The 17,268-nt window shown below is 44.1% G+C and overlaps 1 protein-coding gene across 2 annotated transcripts in view; it reads left to right on the forward strand.

Moving 5' to 3' along the window:
• Positions 1–206: 206 nt before the first annotated feature.
• Positions 207–17,268, forward strand: part of LOC147603613 (uncharacterized) — a 43,122-nt gene continuing 26,060 nt past the window's right edge. For both annotated transcript variants that reach the window (XM_086796179.1, XM_086796180.1), the window contains exon 1: positions 207–472. In XM_086796179.1, coding sequence (XP_086652305.1) covers positions 430–472 — 43 coding nt within the window. In that variant the 5' untranslated portion in view covers positions 207–429. The remainder of the gene's footprint in view (positions 473–17,268) is intronic.

The raw sequence follows: 17,268 nt of genomic DNA on the forward strand, positions 1-17,268 counted from the left end.
TGATTGATCCTTTGTATTCTCGCTTCCATTCCTAGTTTCGCTTCTTAATGTTTTTTACATACAGCAGCACCCCGTTGAGTACTAGTAATTTTTAAGGGACATCAAAATTAACCCTATGGTTTTTTAAGGGACACCAAAAGTATTTTTTTAAGGGACATCAAAAGTATTTTTTAAGGGACATCAAAATTAACCCTATGGTTTTTTAATGCATCAAATCAAACTTGGGTGAGGAAAGGATAGCCATTGGGTTTACGCAGCTTTCTTCTCCTGCAAGACATCTGCTTATGGCAACGATGAAGGTTCCTCGACAAATAACATCACAGCACAACCAGCAGGGAGGCTTAAAGAAGGTGCTGCCTCCTGTGTTTTCCTGCGACGACTAAGTCTTGCATTGGAATCTAGATTTTCCATAGAAGCAGCTGAGAGACCATGCTTAGGGTGAAGGCCATCACGTCCATCTTTGTTCACAGAGGTGCGTACTCTTTGTGTGTTTGTGTGTGTGTGGAGAGAGAGAGAGAGAGAGAGAGAGAGAGAGAGCGAGCGAGCGAGAGAGAGAGGTTTCTAAAACACACTGATAGAGTAATGTCAGTAGCACAAGCACCGCCTCTGCTCTGTCACCTGTGGTGTTTGTGTCAAGTCGATGTGAGTGGCTGTGCTTGGTAAACTAAAAACCATCATCATCATCATCATCATCATCATCATCATCATCATTTGTAGGGTGCGTTCTTCACACCTGAATAGGTGCAACATTTCAGACCAATGTGTATCCATCATGTGCAGAGTTGGGAGTAAGGTTTATGCATCGTGTGCAGAATTTTGACTTGGATGTATCATACCATCCATCAAGTTTTGATTATGGAGAGAGAGCAGAACCCACCCTCTTTTGGTGGCAACTAGGAGTATAAAAGCATGGGCGGAGGTGTGATATACTTGGGTGCCAGTATAAAATCATAAGTGGGCTACCTTTAAACCATTGCAAGTTTGGTACACTTTGGAAGAAAAATGTGAGAAGTAATTCGCTAAGAAATCATGGTCTCAATAGATAGAGGGTCATGTATCTCTGATCCTTGTACTCGATGACCAGGGAAGGATGTTGTAGACATATAATCTGTGACTTGTGAGTGCATCCAAGGAGAGCCTGTAGGAGGTCATCAATCACGCGACTTGTGCATACCACCGGTCATCTAACCTTTGTGAGTCCTCTATAGAGGGCGTTAGGGCTAGCCATGACATCCACTATCTACTTTTTAAAGTATTTTCAAAATCACTCTATGTACATGGCCAGCTGAGATGAGTGGGGGGACAGGCTGCAAACCTTGCTAGTAGTATGTTGTGATGTGGGTGCAGTTTTCTCACTTGGGTCTCTACGAAGGTGAGACAAACAGCCTCCATATATGGGTGCTGGCAGAACCAATGAATCAAAGTGGAACTCCATTGTTTGGACCTGCTACGAATGCGATTGGAAGCACTCTTTCCAAACATGCCAACGATGTCTTTCCAAATGGGGTCCTGCAGCCTTTCTCATGGAAATTTTGGAGTTGAGAGGAAGACCTCCAGATGTAGGCCCTTACTATTCTCATCGAAAGTAAATGTTTCTCCATGTAATCTCTCATGGTCATTGTCGAAGATCACAACCATAGATTTTTTTTCTTTTTTCTTTCCCCTAACTGGCTTTAGGCACAAGATCCACCTGTCCCTTAGCTTTGCCGACAACGCCTGGCGCCTCTCAAAGTTGCGCCTTGATCAGCTGTGCTTGGCGCCTCTCAACACTGTTGCTGCCGCCTTGCCACCGTGAGCTGTCCAGTTAGCACTGCTCTGCCCCTGCGCTGCCTGTCTGCCTAGCCTGACTGCCTAGCATATCTGGATTCTGAATGCTGCCCTGATCAGTCTCACCTCTGCAATGCTACGTGACCACTTGTCCGCTTGTCTGTTTGGTCGATTACTTATCAAAGCATTTCTGAAATCAGGTAAAATTCATCTAATTGGAGTCTTTGCAAGAGTAAAAAATTGGGGCTTTTCAAGTTGCTGCAAAATCCTGCTTAATCAAAGCATTAATACTACATTCACCATCAATTTTCAAAATTGAGGGCATAAATCAAGCATTAAAGTGTTGTTACAGCTTTCTATAGCATCTAAAATGCCCTAATTTCTTGGAAACCCTAGTTTTTGAAAACCCAATTTTTTGGGAGCATGAAGTGAATCTTTTATTTTCTTAGTAACTATGAGTTCTCACATGTTCATAGACAAGTTTAATGGCCAAGGTTTCCACACCTGGCAAATGAAGATAATGGTTGCACTTTTGAGTCGAAGTCTTTTTTAAAGTTCAGCTTAATGTTTGGTTTTGGCTCTTAAGTGCTTTAGGTCTAGAGTTTACAATACTCTGTTTTGCTATTTTGTGTTGTTGTTTAGTATCTCAACTCAAAAGGTTTAAGTTCTTATCAAGAAGAAGTGTGTGTATGCTTTTGTGTGCGTGTGTTTTTTATTTTTTATTTTTTATTTTTTAAAGTTTCTTTCATTCATGTAATTGTTTTGTTTTGTTTTGTTTGTTTGTTTGTTTTTTTTGTTAATGTCTTAATTAAAAGTCTTCGTTTGATATTATCTTTTGATTTCCTCTCCTTAGTAGCTAGGTTTGTTAGTTTATTTATTTTTGATCTTTCAAATGCTTTTTTTTTGTCTTTGTTTTTCTTCACTATTATTTCTTTCTCAAATCTCTCAATTTGTAAGCTCAGATTTTTTTGACCTTATGAAGGTATATAAAGTTTCACTTGATGAAAGAAAATTTGTGGGGGTTGGTGAAAAACACTACTAGTCCTCTTCCTGTTGATGATGGTACAACCATAGTAGAAGAACTAGGAACTCCTTAGAGCTGAAAGGGCATATGTCATCATTGCCATTGGTTTGGGTGATGACTATTTACATCACATTTTTGATCCAGAATCACCTACTGAAGCTTGGGTAAAACTTGATTTGCTTTTCGGTGCTAGCGCTAAGAACTCAAAGCTATCTTTAAAAATCACTTTCTTTGAGTTACAACTGAAGTCAAGAGAATCTCTTGTTGCACATGTCAACAAAATGAGGAGTCTCATTGCTCAACTAGATGCAGTCAAATCCAGTGAACCGATGATAATGCCATGGCTGTGTTTCTCAAAAGCATGCCTGAGGAGTATGACAACGTGGTCACCACTTTGATGAATGTACCTAATCCAAGTCTGGAGGGAAGCATGAGTGCCTTACACAAGAAGAAGAAAGAAAGAAGAAACAAAGGTCATCATCAGAAGCTGTCCTCACAGAACAAGGTTTTGTTCTGAGGGAATCATGAGTGCCTTACACAGGAAGACGAAAGAAAGAAGAAACAAAGGTCATCAAAAGTTGTCCTCACAAAACAAGGTTTTGTTGTAAAGACGTCCTCATATAGGGGACATACCAAAGGAAACCCTACCAGACTATGTGGGAAAAGCAATCACTTGGAAAAGGATTGTTTTAGCCTAAATCCTTGTAATATTTGTGGGAAAAGCAATGCAGCTATATTAGATGAATGGGTTACAATGAGATGTAAATAGATCTATGATGCTGTCCTAGATGAAGATCCTTCTCGGGATGAGAGGGATATGGTGAATGCTGATGCTGAGTGTCATGTGCATCACAGATGCCATGGACATTTCCAGGGCTAGATCCAGAAGAGGCAAGCAGAAAAAGACTATGAACCAGTAGAGCCAGAATATAGGAGCTTCAGGTGTAGCATCTGAGGTGAGCATGGAGCAGGACAAGTGGGATCATGGAGAGGGGCTGTCCCTGCAAGAAGAAGGGATGCTGGCTGCCAGAGGAGCTGTCGGCTGAGTTCAGCAGAGAGGTTGGGCAGCAAGCGCATCAAAGACAATGACCAGCAGTCGGGCAGCACCAAAAGGGACCAGTCGGCAGCAATTAAAACAATTGTATGGACATGGGACTGGCCGACCAGCAGTCGGCCAGCATAAAATGTCAAGAGTCCCATATAAAAAGGGCTCCTTGCTCTTTGTTTTGGTCATTCCACCCACTAGGGGTGTGAGTCACTAGGGGTCCCATAGGGGACAGAATTTAGGGTTAGGAACCTTTTTATGAAGGCAGCCCATGGCTGCAAAGATCTGTACCTTTTTTGTACATAGTATATACTGAAATTCCAGCACCTCTTACTCTCTCTCTCTACTCTCTCTCTACCTGCGTTTTTGCATCATGGTGCGTTTTTGCATCAGAAGGTCTTCAAGAGTGTTTAGGGCTGAAAGAAGACTACCCAGAGCTTCCGCGCGTTATATTGGTATCAGAGCATCAGGCTCAGCAAAGCTAAACACTGATTCAGTCCCAGATGATGGTGTACAGGTCCAAGGTACAGGAAAGTACACGGATGCGAAGCCCAAGGCAAGGAGCACAGAAGCGGGAAGAACTCCCAGGAGGTTTGTTGGTGGTGTTCCACAGTGCTAGATGGGGATGGCAGTTCCGTGAGCCTGATGGGTTCTAAGGGAACGGTCCCAAGGGAGGTTGATCCTCCAAGGGTGATGTGAGAGTGCCAGACTCAGTTCCAGGAACGAAGACCAAGACGGTGTTCAGAGTCAGGGCAGGAATGGATTGTGGACTAGAGGAAGACCAGATGCATAGATCTTCATCAGAGACGGAGTGGTTTGGAGAACAGATCGGATTTTCAGAGAAAAAGGTTTGCCAGGGATGGATGATGACAGAGGGACTTCGGAACAGGATTGGGATGATGACAGTCATCCAAGAGCAGATTGGATTCCCGTCATCAAGTTTAGCAGAGGGGGATGTCATGTGCATCACAGATGCCATGGACATTTCCAGGGCTAGATCCAGAAGAGGCAAGCGGAAAAAGACTATGAACCAGTAGAGCAAGAATATAGGAGCTTCAGGTGTAGCATCTGAGGTGAGCATGGAGCAGGACAAGTGGGATCATGGAGAGGGGCTGTCCCTGCAAGAAGAAGGGATGCTGGCTGCCAGAGGAGCTGTCGGCTGAGTTCAGCAGAGAGGTTGGGCAGCAAGCGCATCAAAGACAATGACCAGCAGTCGGGCAGCACCAAAAGGGACCAGTCGGCAGCAATTAAAACAATTGTATGGACATGGGACTGGCCGACCAGCAGTCGGCCAGCATAAAATGTCAAGAGTCCCATATAAAAAGGGCTCCTTGCTCTTTGTTTTGGTCATTCCACCCACTAGGGGTGTGAGTCACTAGGGGTCCCATAGGGGACAGAATTTAGGGTTAGGAACCTTTTTATGAAGGCAGCCCATGGCTGCAAAGATCTGTACCTTTTTTGTACATAGTATATACTGAAATTCTAGCACCTCTTACTCTCTCTCTCTACTCTCTCTCTACCTGCGTTTTTGCATCATGGTGCGTTTTTGCATCAGAAGGTCTTCAAGAGTGTTTAGGGCTGAAAGAAGACTACCCAGAGCTTCCGCGCGTTACACTGAGGATTGTTCCCTACTCCAATGCTGAGGTCCACCCTTCGATGCCGGCTTCCCTCTATGTAGGAGGTAGGAATGATGAACTATGTGCTGATTATGCTGGCTAAACTGCTGATCTGCTGTCTCCCTTGCTCCATCTATAGGAAACACTGAAGAGAGATGAGATCATGGACTGAATATGCTGCCTATGATGACTATATGCTGAGTGAACTGTTGTCCCGTTGACTTCCCTTGTCTCTTGGGAAGGAAACGCGGAAGAGAAGCTGAGATGATGGACTGAATCTGATGCTTGACGATGATGATGTGCTGGAAACTGCCTTAACGTTGAATATATACTGATGCTGGAGACTCCCTATGCTCCCAAGGTGGAAACGCTGAAGGGGAAGATGCCTCTACTGCTGAAGAATAATGTGCTTCTATATATATATATGGTGAGATGCTTCTGGTCGGCCACCCTTGCTGCTGTCGGCCAGCTCCTAGATGCTCACGACCTGCCATAAATACCATAAATGCTGTCGGCTGCCCATAACATGCTGTCGGCTGGTCATGATATGCTGTCGGCTGGTGCTAACAGCCCCGACCTGATGCAAATAAATGCCTTACATGCTCATGAAGACTAAGGTACTGATGTTGGTGCTGAAACAGCCCCATATACATGCTTATGCTGATATGTGCCTGAAAAATACTTAAATGTCTTGATTAATGCTTGATGATGCCATGCCACTTGTACACTTGATGGGTGTGCACGTGACATTTCCCTCTGCTAAACTGTTGCTAGGTGGTATACCTGGCAACATTTCGACTCCTCGGGTGATCCTTCTCCATTGAAACCACTACCTCCTTCTGACTTCTTCTGTCGGGATTGAGGTCGACTGTAGGAGTTGAATCCTTTGAGCCATAGACTTGTCTATTGCGGGAACTGAATGGCAAATGCTGCTAGAACTGCTTGACTGCTTGGAAATACCTGAGTCACCCTTGACCTGTCTGTGGAATCCTTTCACCCACCATCTCTGTCGTTCCTGAACCTTTGAACCTCTTGAGGTGATGTTGGAGCAAACTTCCGTCTTCTTATGTGGAAGAGACCCCCCTGCTAGTCGAAGCCTGAAACCGATCCCGTCAAGTGGGAAAGACTCCGTTGGACACCCACACGCTTAATAGCACAACTTTAAAACCACAAATTTGAAATGGACAACTTAAAACAACTTGAATTTGAAATGAAATGAAATGGAAAGATGGACACCAGCACTGGGGCCGGAACGGGCCGACCCCCCCCTCAATATATGATATATTTATTGGGAGTATTTAATAAATACAATGCTCCATGGGTTCCAAGAACCAGATAATGTCCATGTACATATGAAAACAGTACCAAACAAGTAGGCTCGAGGTCGAACTTGATGTAGAAAACTTGAAGCAGAACGACCACTAGTGTGGTCCAATCTCTGCGGTCCTGTGCTTTCACTGGACTCCGCGGAGAGCGCCTCACTGGTGTTCCGAGACCACGCACAGACAGGCGCTCTCGTACTAACGCCTGGCTCTCCCGATCTCAGCACCTTTGGACCGAGGTTCGCCAATATAGCTTGGACAACCCGGCACCGAACGGGTGTTGGCCGAGCGGAATGAATCCTTTATCAGATTTAAACATAAAATACTTTATTCAAATCTGAAAGTCACTTACTTGTAGATGGTTGATAGGAAACCAATACTCGTGGTGTTTGTGCAGAAGATGAAACCACCCAAGAGTTGTGAAGTCTTCTTGTAGTCGTCAAAGGAAAAGAAGTACAACCTCGTGCAAATAGGCGATAGAAAAACTGCCTTGGGAGAATTAAAGTCTCGCTGCAGGAACACAGCCACCCGTTGTATAGGAAAAGGTGGCTCAGCCTCAAGAAGCGTGGAAAAAACAACCAGTATAGAGTGGCCTGGCTGCAGATGAACGCTCTGACTGCAAAGGGGTAGTGTAGGTGCCTGCATTGGAGAAAGGTAACCTGCTGGAAGAGATGCGCAGGAGAGCTCGCAGGCGTCTACAGAGGCAGCTCCGTCTGCTGGTGGCAGGCTTTTGGGGGTACCACGCTGCGTGCTGTCCAAGAGGAGTCGCCGGCTGCAGTACAACCTGTAAGAGGAGGTAGCGCAGCAATCTGGAGGTGACAGCCACCTGCAGAAGGTGCAGTCACCTATAAAGGAGATGAAGTAGCCGCCTGTGGAGATGTAGAGGCAGTTGCTTGTATGGGAGGTGAGCAGCCGCCTGTAGTGCAATTACAGCCAGCCGCCTGGGGGAGAGAGCAGCGTGGAGTAAACAGCCGTAGAGCAGAGGGTACAGCCGTCTACAGGACAGAAACAGCCGCCTCAGAGTTGATGGAAAACAAGCCGCCTCAGGGGTTGCTTAAGCAATCGCTGGTTCTTGCTCTTCACCAAGATGGTGGAAGCGTACGCGGGTGGTATCCACGATGGAGAAAGCCTTTGTTTATAAAATTTAAAGTGTAGTTAACTTTGGTGATACCCACGCATGCATGTGGGGGGACTAGTGGGGGTAAGTGACCATGCCCACCCCCACATTCACTTAAAGTGGGGCTCCCCACCTTGGCCCCTAAGTGGGTGCCCACTTTTTAAATAAATGTGAACACCTAACCTTATAAAATAAAGGGTTAGAATATAAAACATTAAAACAAGTGCGACATACTTACCACCTGTTCACATGCACTAAAACTTGTCAGAATACAGAGCAGACTTCACGACTCACTGGCAGGCGTCCCCGCTCAGTAAGTAACACGTCAAGCAGGCAAACACACAAATACATGTCATGCGAAAACAGTTTCAAACATGCAAAATATGTGTGCATGTGCAAATAGTAACATGGACATATCTCCCGTTCATGGAACATGCAAAATATGTGTGCATGCAAAATATGTGTGCATGTGCAAATAGTAACATGGACATATCTCCCGTTCATGGAACAAGTACAAAATATCTGTTGGCACAAAACTGGCACGACATAAAAACATAAAAACCTGGGCTTCCTATGGAGTGACAGTCCCATAGGTAAGACACAGTTCCAGGCACGAGTCTCCCTATGGTGTGACAGTCCAATAGGCAAAACACGGCACGAATACTGGCTCTTCCATGGCGTGACAATCCCATGGGTCGAACACAGTCCAGGTCATACACGGGTGGCACTGGTCTGGCTCCTGTCCATACGACACCATCCTGCTAACACACGGGTGGCACCATTTTGGCTCCCGTCCATGTCAGCAAAATACTGGCCTCTTCACACGAGACACCGGCCTGGCCTCAAGTGAACGAGACGCAAAAACTGGAGATGGACCAAATGGTCGGCCAATTGGTGACATCCCCCCGGGCTTCTAAAGAGTTGACCTCAACTGAAAAGCCTCAAGATATGCCTGCAACAATTGTGGATAATCTGCAAAATAATCCTCATTTACCCACTTAGCATCAATAGGCAAATAATTCTTAAACTTCACAAGGTATCTCCTGGAAAGCTTTCCTGCAGGTAGCTTTCTCTCCTTGTGAAAAACAATCTGTTCTGGCTGGAGGATCTCCTCAAGCTCTTCAATTTCTGGCGGATCTTCTGTGATGACAGGCTCATCAGGATCTGGCCCCACATATTTCCGAAATAGACTCACATGAAAAGCATTGTGAATCTTCCAATGACTAGGTAAAGCAAGCCTGTAGGACACTTCATTGATCTTCTGAATCACCTTGAAGGGTCCATAATAGTGAGGAGAAAGCTTAGGATATGATCCTTCTCGTCCTGGCCTCTTGCGAAGCCTAGCCTTCTTAAATTTCAGCAATACCCAATCACCTTCTTTGACTTCCATGTCCCTTCTATGCTTGTTCGCAGCCATTTTATGCTTATCCTGAGATCTTGCAATGGCTGTCCGCACCTGACCAAAGGCAACATCCAAGTCACGAACATATTCATCAGCTGCAAAAATCTCATCCTTGGTACGAAGGATGGGTGGCAATACCACTCTGCCATAGATAATCTCAAACGGGGCCTTTCCCGTGGAAGTATGAATCGTATTGTTGTAGGCAAACTCAACAAGTGGAAGATACTTCTCCCATGCACTCTTTTGATCTGCCACATAACATTTCAATAAATCCAACACGGCTGAATTTGCAGCTTCACTTTGGCCATCCGTTTGGGGATGATAAGCTGATGAAAACTCAAGCTTGGTACCCATATTATCAAACAAAGCCCTCCAAAATAGGCTTGTAGTCCTGGGATCTCTATCCCCAACAATGGATTTAGGCATACCATGATGCTTGAAAATATTAGCAAGAAAAAGCTTTACCATATGATCAGCTTTAATGGTTTTCTTGACGGGCAAGAAATGAGCTTGCTTGCTAAACCTGTCCACAATAGTCCAAATAGCATCATTCCCATGCTGGGATCTAGGCAAATCCATAATAAAATCCATCGTGATACTTTCCCAAGGTTGCGAGAGAATAGGCAATGGTTGAAGTAAACTTGGAGGCTTTTGCCTATCAAATTTCACCTTTTGGCAAGTAATACATACACGCACATAAGCCTCAATGTCTTTACGCATGCTTGGCCAAAAGAAATACCTCTGAATCATGCGAGTAGTAGGCATAATACCTCTATGACTAGCATAAGGTGGAGCGTGACATTCGTCCATAACTTTTGGACGCAAATCCTTCACCACACATAGGCAATTATCCTTCATGAGATAACCCTCGTTGATAACATAAGAGGCATGTGAATGACCAGCCATCAAATCAGTCCATATATGGCAAAAATCAGCATCCAAATGATAAAAATCTCTCATAGCAGATAGATCTCCATGAGAGGCCACTGAGACTGCAGCAACATAAGGCCTCCTAGATAGTGCATCGGCCACCACATTTTTCTTTCCTGGAGTATGCACAATCTGAAAATGAAACATGGAAAGAAAATTTGCCATTCTCATTTGCTTCTCTGAAAGCTTGGTTTGAGATAGAAAGTATCTCAAGCTTTGATGATCTGTCTTGACTACAAATTCAGCCCCAAGAAGGTAATATTTCCAAATCTTTAAGGCGTGAATTACAGCCAAGAACTCTTTCTCATAGATATCCATATGAAGCTCAGCATCATGCAAACGACGGCTCTCGTATGCGACTGCATGCCCTTCTTGATTTAGAACAGCTCCTATGCAATCACCACAAGCATCACATTCAACCACGAATGACTTGTGCAAGTCAGGGACAATCAATACTGGACCACATATGATCGCATGCTTGAGCTGCAAGAAAGCATCCTGTTCCTTTGAAGTCCATTTGAAAGCAGTTTTCTTCTTCGTGAGATCATTTAGAGGAGTGGCAATCATAGCAAAATGCCTTATGAAACGCCTATAGTACGAACATAATCCCAGAAAACTACGTACTTGATGTACGTTTTGCAATTCGGGCCAATTCCGAATGGTCTCTATCTTTGCAGGATCCATTGTAACTCCATCTTTGGATACAATATGACCCAAATAATGAATCTCTGAAAGGAAAAACTCACTTTTCTTGGCATTGACGAAAAGTTTATGCTTCCGCAACTCTTCGAACACTGTGACCAAATGAGTTCTGTGTTCCTGCTCATTCTTGGAGAAAACCAAGATATCATCAAAGAAGACTCCTGTAAACTTGCAATGGGGTCGGAATATCCTATCCATCATTCGATTAAAAGTAGCAGGAGCATTGGTGAGACCAAAAGGCATTACCAAGAATTCATATAATCCGAAGGCTGTCCTGAATGCAGTCTTATGGACATCTTGTGGCACCACGCGTATCTGGTGATAACCACTCTTCAAGTCAAGTCTGCTAAAGCAAGCCGAACCATCAAGCTTATCCAAGATATCATCAATACGTGGAATAGGAAATCTGTTCTTGATGGTAAGCTTGTTCAAAGCTCTATAGTCTACACACATACGGAATGATCCGTCCTTCTTTTGAACAAGAAGCACAGGAGAGCAGTAAGGTGAGGAACTGGGCTGAACCAAACCTTTCTCTAAAAGCTCGTTTACCTGCTTCAGAATTTCTTCCAGCACTCACTCGGTATGCGGGTTTGTTAGGTGGAGAACTACCCGGCACAAGATCTATGCGATGATCTTCGGGCCTTTGGGGAGGTAGTTCACCTGGCAATGAGTCAGCAAAACAGTCTTTGAATGCATTAAGAAAATTCAGCCTATCATTAGACATAGCATCCACATTTTGACGATTTGGCACAAGACTATCACGCACAAAAACCAAGTACGCTGAAAGACTCTTTTTCATTGCTTTATTAATTTGGATGTGTGATACAAGTGGGATGGAATCCCCTTCTTTGCCAGCATCAATAAAATGCATGCGGCCTTTATGCATAAAAGAAATCATATTGGACTTGTAGTCTTTGCGGGGCTCAAGCCTATGGTGCGCCCATCCAGTCGGGCAGCATTAAATAAAGCATTTTTTTCCTAGCGCAACATTTTTATTACCATTTAATGCTAATATTTGTCCAATTGCTATTGGCCGACAACATTTGCTTGCCGACCAGCAGTCTAGGGACATATAAAAGAAGCGCTTCATTCCCCATTCATTTAATTCATCATCAACAAAGTCAACAGCCGTCCAACATCATTCCCACGTCCTCCACGAAGAGCATCTTCAGCATTTAGGTAGCATATGCACATCCCTCGATTTTGGGGTTGCATCGTGGTCATTGAAGAGCAATTCAACGGAGCTTGGACATCATCTGGATCAGCCTGAGTTTGGTCTACATCATCCTTGTGTTTGGCAATCCTCAGTCATCATTCATACTCATTGTAAGTTCTCCAAAGAAATATAAATAAATACTCTTGCTTGTAGGGGAGGCCCTTCAGTGGGTAAATTGGGACCTAATACTGTGTCGACTCTTATCTGCTTTCTCTCTCTTCTACTCTCTCTTAAGTGGAATTGCATAGAGTGCCATAGACTCACGGGTATTAAGAAGGCTTTGTTGCGTGTTACGACGATCAACCTCTTGCATGCTACAATATTGCTATGGGTAGAAAGTCGAATGTGGATAAAGTAGTGTTAGCTAGTCGCTACATTGAGAGTGAGGCCATTTCTTGGTGGACTTGTTGGGCCCATGTCAATTCTCGTTTCGGAGTTGCCGCCCATGTACGGGACCAATTTGTCACCGACCTCAAGAGAGGTGTTTTTTACCGTTTCATTATCTTGAGTGGCTTGAGGACGAGTTCAAAGGACGGCGCCAGAACGCACAGCCCGTTCTCCAGTTTGCCAACAAATTCACTCACCTATCTTTACAACGAGCAAATGCGAGGAGGACAAGAGAGGACAATTCCTTTATGGTTTAGACATGTAGATCCAATGTCATGTGCATATGTTTGAACCACTGACCTTCAAATGGGTGCAACTTCTAGAGCGCGGCACATAGGGTTTTGCTAAACACTTGACCATTAATGCAATTAAACACTGGAACCTTAAATAAATGTCACTTAATCCACGTAAAAGAGAGATGTGCACAACTGACACCGCATAAGAGGCCGGAACCCCCCCTCCCCCCCTTGGGGTACTTTATTACCCAAGGAGAAAATATCATGTACAAGCTTTGAGGGCTTACCCATAATAGGGGTTCTTGCCGGATTATCCATGTATATGACCATAAACAAATGTACAACAGGGTTGTTCATCTCATGCCCAAGGATCCATGAACATATAAAGTATGTATGCAGAGGCCAATATATACTTGTCAAGGGGTACTAATCTTCCCCAATAACCAGGCCTTCCAACTCTTAGAGAAAAACTGCAAATAACTGGCACCATAAATACCTCGCTGTCTCTACCATAACAGAACCATATGGGTGGGTACAATTGGTACAATCTTCAGTGTAGTCGGTACAACTCGTATAGGGCCTGGTATAGTAGGTAGAGGGGCTGGTGCAACTGTTACAGCTAGTACAATAGGTACGAGGGGCTGGTGCAGCCGGTACAGTGGCTGGTACAACAAGTATGATGACGTTAGTAGAGGGAAGTGAAGTAGTGTAGACTCTCCATAGAGTGATGTAGACAAGAAGGTTAGTGTCAAATCCCCACGGATCTCCTCGTGATCGATCTTGGTTCGAAACTCGAATCCTGCAAACAAACGAACAAACAAACAAGCAAGGGGGTGCAGGCCTGACTCACCTCCCAACCATGACAGCCGTGGGCGAGCCCACAGACTTGGCTGTCCCCACCGAGCCACGAGCCGAGCTAACTAGGATGACGTACCGACCAATCTCCTCCTCGCGACGTCCCATACCGCCACGAAGCTGCCCTCGCGGGCCTAGAGACTGCTGCCGGCCTCGGCTGCGCAAAGCAGGTGCACGTCTGCACTAGATCCAGGCTCCAAGACCATAGAGCTCTCACAAACTCGCGAGACTCTCTATAATACAATAACTAACCTCGGCCACCCTTTTATAAGCTCTTGACCGGTCATCGGGTGTCCACACTTGGGCGTCCGCTCGTCCATACTTGGGTGCCCGCTCGTTAGTATTTCCCTAACTCAGCTCGTCAATCAGCCTGTCTAGTTCCAAGCGTCCTCAAGCCTCGAAACTAGTCTTGCATACGTGAAGCACACGGTAGATACGCACTGTGCACATGACATACTCCCCTTCCTCTAAGAGCTCACTCCTGAGCTCACTAAAAAGCCAGGGTAATCTCTCTGAAGAGTAGTCAATGTCTCCCATGTAGCGTCCTCCTCAACACGATCCTTCCACTTGATCTTGTATTCCATGATAAGCGTATTACGCAATCTTCGTTCATGAAATCCAAGAATCTTTTCAAATGTCCTCGACATCTATAATTTCTTGAGGAGTAACTAACTGATCTGTCCCACCAAGTACTTCCTTAAGCCTACTGACATGAAATATAGGATGAACTTTCACATTAGAAGGCAAATCCAATTCATATGCAACTGAACCAATCCGTCGTGTAACACGAAATGGTCCACAGTATCTAGGGGATAATTTCGGAGATCTACCTGTCCGTAAAGTCTCAGAATCTTTCGGAACTCGCAAATACACTATTGTTCCTTCAGAGAACTCTCTAGGTGAACGATGTCTATTAGAATAAAACCTGTCTCGGTCTTGAGCACTTCTAATAGATTCCTTCACAACTTGTAACATTTCTTGCATATCTTGCAAAAAATTACGTGCTACATCATTCTGAAGTCCTGAGAATCCTACTGTAACAGGTGATCTAGGTTGAAAACCATACATAAGCATGAAAGGACTAAAACCTGCACTCGTATGCTTAGTACTGTTATATGCAAATTCTAACATAGGAAGATAATCCTCCCATGAACTCTGTCTTTTGGATACATATGCCCGAAGCATATCCTCCAAAATCTGATTCACTCTTTCAGTTTGGCCATCGGATTGAGGATGATCTGAGGAACTCAAATTCAAAGTTGTTTCCAACTTCTCAAAAACAAGTTTCCAAAAATCACTCGTAAACTTGAGTCCCTATCACTGACTATGTCCTGCGGTAACCCGTACAGTCTAAACAATTGCTCGATAAACTGCCGTGCTAATTGCGTAGCTAGAATAGTCTTCCGGGTGGGTAAAAATCTAGCCATTTTTGTCAAGCGATCTACCACAACCCAAATAGAATCGTGGCCTTGATGTGTTCTTGGCAATCCGGTAATAAAATCCATGGAAATACTTTTCCATTTATTACCTGGGATTTGCAAAAGATGCAACAACCCAGCCTGTCTAAAGCGTTCAGCTTTATTTGCTTGACAAATCTGACACTTGAGAACATAATCTTCTACATACCCTTTCATCTTCGGCCAATAAAAAGTGTGTTTCACTAACGATAGTGTCCTGTGTACCCCAAGGTGTCCAGCAAGAGGGGCGTCGTGACACTCCTTAAGAATCTTGGACCTAATGTCCGGGATCTGTGGTACACAAATTTTGTCATTACGGAATAGCAAACCATTCCGAATCATCCACTGGCCTCTTGCAGCCTGAATGGTAGACTACTCAGTCATCGAGTCTTGGCCAATCAATGAGCTCCTGTCCTGGATCTTCTGCCAAAATGGACCAAAATAACTATCAGTCCTGCGCAAAGTCCTCTCAATGACTGAAATAAGTCCGTAGAAATCTCGGTGAACGACAAAGTATTAACCTCTCTAATCCGACTAAGCGCATTTGCAATACTATTCATGGACCCTTTCCGATAACGGATCTCAAAATCAAAATCTTGCATTAACTCTGCCCAATGAGCTTTCCTTCCTCTCAAATCATCCGCATCACACACATACTTGATTGACTGATGATCAGTCAATACCACAAACTTGGAGCCATATAAATAATGTCTCCAAACCTTGAGAACATGAATCACAGCATAAAAAGCTCCTTCTCAAGGGTTGGCCAACGAGATTGAGTGTCGTCTAGCTTTTTACTTTCAAAAGCAACCGGTCTACCATCTTGAAATAAAGCAGCCCCGATAGCATAGTCACTGGCATCAGTTTCAAGAACATAAGGCCGACTAGGATCAGGCAATGCTAAGATAGGTGCTTCCTTGACTTTATCTTTCAAAAGTCTGAAGACCATATCCAAATCGTTATTCCAAGTGATAGGCTGATTTGACTTACGTCCACGACCTTTCAATAAGTCGGTCATTGGTAGTGTGAGCTGAGAGTACTTCTGTATAGATTTCCGAAGAAAAACAACAAAACCGAGGAAAGAACAAAGTTGTTTCACTGTTTGCGGTATAGGCCAGTCCAGAACCTTCTGAACTCGGTCATAGTCAATGCTCAATCCATCTCTAGTGATCTTGTGTCCCAAGTAAATGATGTCGGTCATAAAGAACTCACATTTACTTAACTTAGCATATAGTCGATTCTGTCTTAAAATAGATAAGACAATCGTGAGGTGTCTGACATGATCCTCAAGAGTACGACTATATATCAAAATATCATCCAGGAACACCACCACAAATTTTCCCAAATGTTCACGAAAAAGATCGTTCATCATTTGCTGGAAAGTGGCTGGAGCATTAGTTAACCCAAAAGGTAATACGAGAAACTCGTAATGGCCATACCTAGTCCGAAAGGCGGTTCTTTCGACATGCCTTTCATGAATACGTATCTGGTGGTAGCCAGTACGTAAATCTATCTTCGTGAAATATTTCGCTCCTGCTAACCGGTCAATCAGGTCATCTGTTCTAGGGAGATGATTACGGTTCTTAATTGTCAGCTTGTTCAATCTCTTGTAATCTATACACATTCTCCAAGTATTGTCCTTCTTTCTCCTAAGCAACACAGGTGTACCCCAAGGTGATTTACTTGGACGGATCTGGCCCGTCCTCAAATAATCTTCGAGTTGTTTAGCCAACTCATCTTCCTCAGCTTGGCTCATCCTATAAGGTGGAATACTGACAGGATGAGCACCAGGGATCAAGTCAATACGATGATCTACTGCCCGTTCAGGTGATAAACCCGATGGCAGTTCCTTAGGAAATACATCTTGAAACGAATGAAGTATCTTCTGTAATTCTTTGCTTTCAAACACACTCAATTCATTTACATCCATGGAAGGGATGAGAAAAGAAGAAAGTGGAATCAATACACAATGGAAAGCGGTATACAAAGAAGAATTCATTATATTTCCGAAATCAATTGTATTTACAAGAGGTCCCTGAGAGGGATGAATACAATCACCTAAAATACTATACTTGGTGTCCTTATGCTGAAAAGAAATAATATGACTAGACCAATCTATCTGGACGTCAAGAGTCTTAAACCACTCAATCCCTAATAACAAGTCTACTTTCCAGGTGCATAACATAGCATTC

Source organism: Cibotium barometz, chromosome 63, assembly GCF_041138505.1.
Source record: "Cibotium barometz isolate CiBa-2024 chromosome 63, ASM4113850v1, whole genome shotgun sequence".
Taxonomy (NCBI): domain Eukaryota; kingdom Viridiplantae; phylum Streptophyta; class Polypodiopsida; order Cyatheales; family Cibotiaceae; genus Cibotium; species Cibotium barometz.